This window comes from Danaus plexippus (assembly GCF_018135715.1).
Source record: "Danaus plexippus chromosome 3 unlocalized genomic scaffold, MEX_DaPlex mxdp_30, whole genome shotgun sequence".
NCBI classification, from domain to species: domain Eukaryota; kingdom Metazoa; phylum Arthropoda; class Insecta; order Lepidoptera; family Nymphalidae; genus Danaus; species Danaus plexippus.
The window spans coordinates 203,681-211,910 of record NW_026869845.1 but is presented as its reverse complement, the minus strand read 5'-3'; the positions used below and the strand labels follow the sequence as shown (position 1 = coordinate 211,910).

The window sequence follows — 8,230 nt, the reverse complement described above, 5'->3', positions numbered from 1 at the left end:
GTTACGCGCTGTGAAGTTACATAAGACATCGTGTTATTTGCGAAAAGTAATGTAGTTAACAATAATGACCTGTGATCTTATTTTATTGTTAAGATAAACTGTTACAACTCTGTTATCAGCAGTTCACCATTTACATAAGTAATTATATTGATTGTATTCGAGCAGTACGATCTCTGACTTTGAATAGGAAATGGAGAAATATATTAGTGTTAAAGATTTTGAAGACGCCGCGCTGGCAGCGCTGCCGAAGACTGTCAGGGACTATTATAAGAGTGGAGCGACAGACGAATACACTTTGGCGGAAAATAGACGAGCATTTCAGAGGTGTTCACCAATAATTATAACCTATGTTGTTTATGTTATTAAAAGTGAATCATAATCACTTAGTTCCATATACAATACAGATTAAGAATACGTCCAAAATGTCTGGTGGGTATCAAAGGATGCGATACTTCGACTACTATACTAGGTGAGAAGGTCTCGATGCCGGTCGGAATCTCCCCTACGGCCATGCAGAGAATGGCGCATCCTGATGGCGAAACCGCTACCGCACGAGGTAATGGCGGGACAATGTCCAGTCAAAATTAATATCAAATGAGAAAATAATTAATCAGAATCGATATAGTTAAATCCCTTAAGAAATATTTTCAATCCGCTGGCAACCAAAATCCTTCTCTACGTAATTTTTAACTTAAATTTCAAAATGTAATGAATCCTAAAGTCTTATTTAACAAGTATTTTATGACAGCTGCTCAAGCTGAACGTGTGATATACACTTTGAGTACAATCTCCACCAGCTCCATAGAAGAGGTAGCTCAAGCAGCCCCAAACGCTGTGAAGTGGTTTCAACTCTATATCTATAATGACAGGTCAGTTTTTATTAATTTAAATGAAACTAATATTTTTCGGATGTACTACGCGTGCTTTATTTTCACAGACAGACAGACAGACATTCACATCATGTCTGCCCGTGAACACGGTTGCTGAAAAGCATCCGAAACGTCGGGAGTATGTAGTTTTAACCAAAAATAAAGCACGCGTAGTATATCCGAAAAATATTAGTTTCATTTAAATGAATAAAACTCGCGAAAGTCTTAGATCTCATCCGTTAATATTAAAAAGAAAGTAATGAAAAGGCATTGTTGTCTTTGAAATGGTACACTTTTATAAAATTAGAAGGTAGTTTACGAGTATTCCGATGGTAAATGGCTACTTCGCCTAAAGCCATGTGGAACAGAAGTATAATTCGTTCCTCTTTTACTGTGGTGATATGTTCTATAATAACAAATATTTATCTATATCAAAACCACACGATGAAGTATGATGTTTTTGATTGAAAATAGATTTAACTGCAGAAGGGGATATGTATATTCATCATATATCCAGATATGCTTAATTGTAGTTTATAGTAGCAGTAATGGTAGCACAGAATATAACCAGGAAGTTGTAGATAATTATAAAGACGCTATGACAGGTAAGGAATAACTGTTCTATACTGGACCTCTATAGTCCATTGAAGAAGTACGGACCTTGTTTTCGTCATCAAATATCGAACTTGATGCATGTCACGGGGAAGCCAAAACAAAACTTTTAAGTTAAATTATAGCAAGTAGAGCTTTAATGGTTGTCAGAGTCTAAGTGTATTCATGGACGTCATTTTTTTTTTGTAAAACAATGGGATAAAACGAATCAGTCATTCGTTAACCGTTAAACGGAGAAAGGCGTACTAATTGCTCATAGTGGTGGCAGAAAAGTGTATTCAAATGTGTCAAAACTTTTTATAGACAACTTAAGTTTATTGAGATAATTGATGGTTAGACCTTTAGCTTTCGGAAAATTTTGTCAGTTGTTTCTTCTTGTCAATTCGCTGGGGTGATATTTCTCTTTTTTAAGTTATGTATATAACTTTTATGTTGTTTTTAGGGAAATTACAAAAATCTGGTTTTGAGAGCTGAAAAAGCAGGCTTTAAAGCAATAGCGTTGACCGTGGATACACCTCTGTTTGGTCTAAGAAGAGCAGATATCCGAAATAAGTTTACACTTCCCAAACACTTGACGTAAGCATTGTAATATTTTACAATTTTCATTTAGTAATGGACGCTTGTGCGTCTATCTACAGAATTGTTTAATTTAAGATTCTTGTACTTAAAATTTATTTGTTTGATGATATGGGTTTAAGACAATTTTTTCATTCAGTATATATTTGTTTACAAAAAAGTGTACTTAATAAGGTAAAATTTTTATAATATTTCTAGGTTGGCCAATTTTGAAGGACATTTATCTAATAAAATACACAGTTCGGGCGAAGGCAGCGGTTTGAGTCATTACGTTAACAATTTGTTCGATCCATCATTAACTTGGGACGAAATAAGATGGCTGAAGAGGTAATGACATTTCTAAATTGACTGGTCGTATACGAATGTTGTTAAAGGTGAAAATGATTCCGCTCGCGTTGTATGCTAACGTTACCTATTTTTTTAGAAGATTTTATTAAAATTAGGTACATCACTATCTAATTTGGTTCTCAGAAATCAACCAGAACAAAATTTTGGATATAAAATTTACTTATGAAGAATTTTTAAAATAGGATTTTGAAACATGGAATTAATATTTTCAAATAACGACAAATAATTATTATATTGACATGTTAAACCACAACATACATAACACATGCGAACATTATTTGTCATATACTTTTTATTATTTTTGTCAGTATAACCAAGCTGCCGATCATAGCGAAGGGCATCCTCCGCGGTGATGACGCGGCTCGTGCTGCGCGGGCGGGGTGCTCCGCCGTGCTCGTCTCTAACCACGGGGCGAGACAACTGGACGGAGTACCCGCCACGGTAACACTCACTGTCTAATAGTCATCAGAAATGTATACCCTTAGCACGAGTATGCATTGTCAAACTAAATGCGGACTGTTCCCCGTATTTCATTTAAATTTGCTCACTCGTAATTATATTCATATGTAATTATACCCTGGTATTCAGACGGATTTTCTTTTGACAAGCAAATTTTTTCCTAAATAATATATTTAAATACTAACATACTAAAAAAACTTTTTGTATATACAGATCAAATAAAAAATAAAATAACATAAGGGTTCTATTCTAATTGTAAGACTGTTAATGTTTCAGATCGAGGTTCTTCCAGAAATCATAGCAGCGGTTGAGCAATACAATGTCGAAGTGTACTTGGACGGAGGAGTCACCACAGGGACAGACGTTTACAAAGCGTTAGCCCTGGGAGCGAAAATGGCAAGTATTCTTGTGTTACTTCACTAATTAACCCTCGCGACTTCGCCCGTGTTGTTAATCGCAAAAGATCCTGAGTCGCCCAGAGACCATCGTTTTCTCGGTGTGCCATAAGATATATGTTCAATATACCTGCTATGTAGTCTAGAGATAATTAACATCCTATAATAATAAGGCTCTAGGGTCTAAGGCGAGATAAGTCGGTAGTTAGCCCGATTGCGGGGAGTACCCGCATGCGAGCTAACAACCAATGAAATCCACTGGTCGATAACTCGGTCGATTAAACGTGTGCGGGTGATATCCGCATTCCGGAATAACGGAATAAGCGTTATAGAAATCACCCGCACCCCGTATGCGGGCTCTGACGACCAGTGAAAACGATAAACTCTTTGCGGGCCCTATGGCATGCGTTAAAAAAATCTCCCGCACCCCGAATGCGGGCCTTATCGACCAATGAAAATGCGCCCTTAGGTACAGATACCACAATGGCAAGCTTACGTATTCAGTTACTGCACCAGGCATTAAAGAGAAGCCGTTTGATTTTGTCACGTCGGCGGACGGCTCGGGTACACTCGTCTTTCACATACGGCTGGCATACCATCCAAGCCACTAGCTCTGTTCACGTTAAGACTATTTTCTCAGTCCATGTTTATTGACTAATAATATCTTAAGCTTATTGTAATATTTTCTATATTCTTCAATATTTAATCAATTACTTATTCATAATAGTTCTTAGTTTTAATTATCTTTCTCAAACCAATTTTTATGCTTTTCAGGTGTTCGTTGGTCGTCCGGCCCTTTGGGGACTGGCGGTGGCCGGACAAGAAGGTGTCCAGAGAATGTTGAACATTATTCGTAAAGAATTAGAGTACACTTTACAAATTGCAGGTAAATATTCAAAAATGTTTCAAGTATCGCTACATGTTTGATAACAATTTCAAGAGTGAGAAAATAAATTCCAAATTTTTTTTTCTATTCATATATATAAATATATACCTATTTTTATTTCGTTTCAGGAACTCAAACTATACCGGAAATAACAAAAGACATGGTGCGACACGAGTCTACTTACAGTAGACTGTGAATTATCGTAATATAAAAATAAGTTATTTTAAAACAAATAAAATACGTCTCATGAATTATAGACTTTAATTATTTTACGAGAAGTTTGCGATACAGATTGTAAAGCACCGACGGGGTCATGTAAGTTTCTCTCGGCCACATTTTTCTGGATATTCTCTGAAAAGATTTTTTTTTCTATTCTCAAGTTAACTGTATTATATACATAAATATATTGTGAAATTTAATTAGTAGAAACTTGATTTAATGGCAGAAAAATAACAAAATTTAAGCAGTTAAGACAATCAGTTTTTCATCTACCTTAAAATCGCAGCCATACAAATTGATGCCGATCTTAAGTCTCTTGACAGTGCCCTGGAGCGCCGCGTCGCGTGCCAGTTTCTGCCTGAGCAACGCGGTGTCGTTGCACGTGTTACAGTCAATGTTCGAGATGTCCGCCGCATCGCCTTCATACTTTTCATGTATTTCCTCCATAATATCTCTCCCCCGCATGTATTCTGTGAAGCTGTAACTACACGATGGCTCGCTCTCGCTGGGGTCCGTGTTATCCGTATTGACGAGAGTGTCATTGACCTTCCTTTGAATATGTTTCCTATGTTGATGAAGCTTTTCACAAGTGTCGTGCAAGAACCGTTTATGAGGTTGAAAAATTTGGCGCTCATTGTTTTATTCTGACTCTGTCTGATATTGTCCTGCTTAGCTTTAGTCTGTTGACACTTCTCTTGTTTTGTGTCGCGAACTTGTGTCGTTTTTGTATTGATGAAGATAGTGGAGTTCTTATGAACAGAGAACTTGACGAATGTATTTTATTGGATATTTTAGCTTGTTTCGGAGTCGAAACAAATGGAGGCTTGAAATCTAATATCGTGTTATTTCCAACATTGCCAGTTCCGTTGGATTGGGACATATCTCTGGTGGGTTGCGTCTTAATATAGTTTCTTCCTGATTGTTCTAGAAAGTTCTTTGACCTTAACTTATTGCTACGAGTATCGTCAAAAGTTCTTATATTAGTAAACGTATCTTCATTCGCTTTACGCAAAAATGAAAACGACATTTCTATTGTTTTATTACTATTTGGAATATTTTTTTCAAAAGGACGTGAAAATGTTCCCGCGCCGTATTCGTTAGTGTTGTTTTTTGTGAATTGTTTTGTTATTGCTTCAAAATTGTTTCCATTTATATCGTTATATTTCTGTTGTACTGATTTTTTAAAATATGGATTTGTATGTTTTTTATTATTTATGTTACTTTCTCTCTGTAACGTCATAATTTCTTTGTACACGTTACGAAATAAGTTCCTTGTATCGTTTTCATTGTCTGTGAACGGTTTATCTTGTAATACATTTGTTGTCTCTGGTCCATATTTTTGTTTTGCTCTAGGATTTGCAACATACCCTCCTAAATTAATCCCAGCTGTAATATGGTGTTGGAAAACAAAATATATAAAAAATTACCATCCGATAAAAAGTTATATAAAGAATAATAAACAAGATTTTTTTATATAAGACTTACGACCTCAAAATTTCTTTTTAAATAAAAAACACAGGCTTAAAAAAGTTAGCCTCTTTTTTATGTCCATGAAAATCATAATATAGTTTTTTGTACAAACCTTTTCGCTTTGAATATAAAATTATTGAAGACCATTGTCCTATCTAAAACAAAAAAAATCCGAGTTTAAATAAATATACATGCACAAAATTATCAAAAAGCACCAAAAATATATTTACAATTGATTGTGGGCCAAATGTCATTAGCAAAGTTTCAACAATTTGAAAAACTTGAGGCGATCTATTTAACATTGTTATGTTTTCTTGGCTGGTGTTGTCAGTTATAGTACTGAGAAGAAACAGACACTCCGGACTCTGTAACGACTCCCTGAAATAATATTACAATTTAGAGTTCTACTGCTTTGTAGCTCTATGGACAAAAAAGTGTTTACGTCAAAATTAACATAAAAAATAAATATAATAGACCTCGTAAATAAACTCATTCCGCTGCATTCGTGAAAAAGCTGAATGTTTCGGTCATTGCCCTTTAACAGACTCTGCAGTAGTAAATATATTTCCGTATATTCTTGGTTACATTTTACGATACACTAAAAGCAATTGTCAAGTATTATTCGTATTGTATTTTAGAATGTAAATTTACTTATTAGAATGTTTGCCAGAACACACATTTATACGTTACAACTTATTTTCTAAAGCTTTTTACAGGTAATTTCTCATTTAAAATACCACATTAAAATACTTCAATAACAAAAAAGTTAATGGAAACATGTAAATTCATAATAATATAGTTTATATTGCAATTAAAGTAATAGGACTCTATATTTCCTCTCCCTCTTATCACTATAGTTCAGGAGAACACCCACATCTAAAGAGCTTAACTTGTAAAGTTTGAAATCTATTATGAACATGACTGTTTTACACGATCCCATACAGAACCGGCAGTGTGTATCTACCCACAGAATGAATATGTTGTGTATAGTCTGTACCGGCTACAATTATGTATATATAAGTTATAACATAACACACCAGCGGCACGAGGTGTGCACACAGACTCTGAGACCAGCGAGCGCACATAGACAACGACACGCACAGAGACCGCAGAGGAGCGCGCTGCTGTTGTCACAGACGAATAACATTATTATTATAAACATATTTTCATTTAAAATGTAGATGTCGTATCTATGGTAGCATATACATTATATTCTTTGATTGCTTCTCTAATGTTAAGAATTGGCCAAAAGGCGTAAAACCTGAACTTTAATAATTATCTTTATTCATGCATATTAATATATTTAAATATTTCTATTTTCCAGTGATCTAATTTAGTTAACATGTCTTGAAAATATATCTATAGTAGGTGTATCTAACGACTATAAAAATATTTTCTCAACAACCCACTACATAAATGCTCAAACAATGAATAAAACTAAGATTGATAAATTGTGTTTCGTACCTATCTTTATATTTATATAATAATTAGTTTTATGTTTTAAATATAATTAATTACAGATTTACCATCATGCAACTCGTAAATAGATTACACATCGCGGCTAAACAGCCACTTGTTCTTATCATGTTTCGGACGTAAATCTGCAGAGTTTGTTTTTTACTGTAACCTTCATCGTCTCCGAATGAAAGTAAAACGGATATAAAATCTAGAGCCACAGACACTTTTGTTTGCAAACAACAATTTAAAACGAGTAAAATCTTATCGTATAGATATCTGCATTTGATTATTTGATCACATCCATTTTCCTTAAAAAAAATGTATATTAAATTTTCCATCATTTTAAATGTTTCAAGGAAACTAAACCAAAGTTGTCTCACCTGGGAAAGTAGATATAAACCTAAAGAGTAGAATGCTTTTGTAAGTAAAACTATATTATTTGTATGATGGACTAATTCTAAGATATCAGATATATTTGTTTCAAACATTTCTTCTTGTAATGTTGTCTAGAATTTTTTTAAATTATGTATATGTGTAACTGATTTCATAAGTAATTTTGTGATATAAATTAAAGAATATAGGCACCTGGATCCTTCAGTTCACTTTTATTTGGCTCTCATATTTAAAAGTTATTGTAAATGTGACAAATATTTCAGTAATCAATTTATAATATCAATTTCAAAATCCCGCCATAAAATAACTGACAACCGGAAATCTAAATGTTTTGTTATGTGATTAATTAAAAAGTTCGTTCATTTTACTAGGTTGCAAATTAAATATCTAAGAAAACCCTGAGTTTAAATTTAAAAACATTAAATTTTTTTTTCCTCCTCAAAATAATATTATTATTTATTATGAACAATTAAAAATATTAACATACTCTGTAATACACACACAATTATTCTAATGGAGAATCCAAGTGGTGTACTTGATAGTTT

General features: G+C 33.9%; 2 protein-coding genes across 2 annotated transcripts; one reads left to right on the top strand and one right to left on the bottom strand.

Moving 5' to 3' along the window:
• The first annotated feature begins 38 nt into the window (after positions 1-38).
• On the top strand, positions 39-4,396 carry LOC116766271 (2-Hydroxyacid oxidase 1). The gene is made up of 9 exons (XM_061526985.1): positions 39-324; positions 405-556; positions 749-879; positions 1,933-2,057; positions 2,256-2,384; positions 2,714-2,846; positions 3,141-3,260; positions 4,034-4,145; positions 4,274-4,396. Exons 1-9 carry the CDS (start codon positions 191-193, stop codon positions 4,339-4,341), a joined length of 1,104 nt encoding a protein of 367 aa, XP_061382969.1. The 5' UTR covers positions 39-190; the 3' UTR covers positions 4,342-4,396.
• Positions 4,397-4,409: 13 nt separating this feature from the next.
• Positions 4,410-7,964, bottom strand: LOC116770384 (uncharacterized). The gene is given in 10 exon segments (XM_061526986.1): positions 4,410-4,496; positions 4,638-4,895; positions 4,898-5,098; positions 5,101-5,750; positions 5,947-5,989; positions 6,065-6,212; positions 6,311-6,432; positions 6,872-6,958; positions 7,361-7,600; positions 7,673-7,964. Coding segments are annotated over 10 exon segments (1,944 nt in total). The 5' UTR covers positions 7,781-7,964.
• Positions 7,965-8,230: the final 266 nt, after the last annotated feature.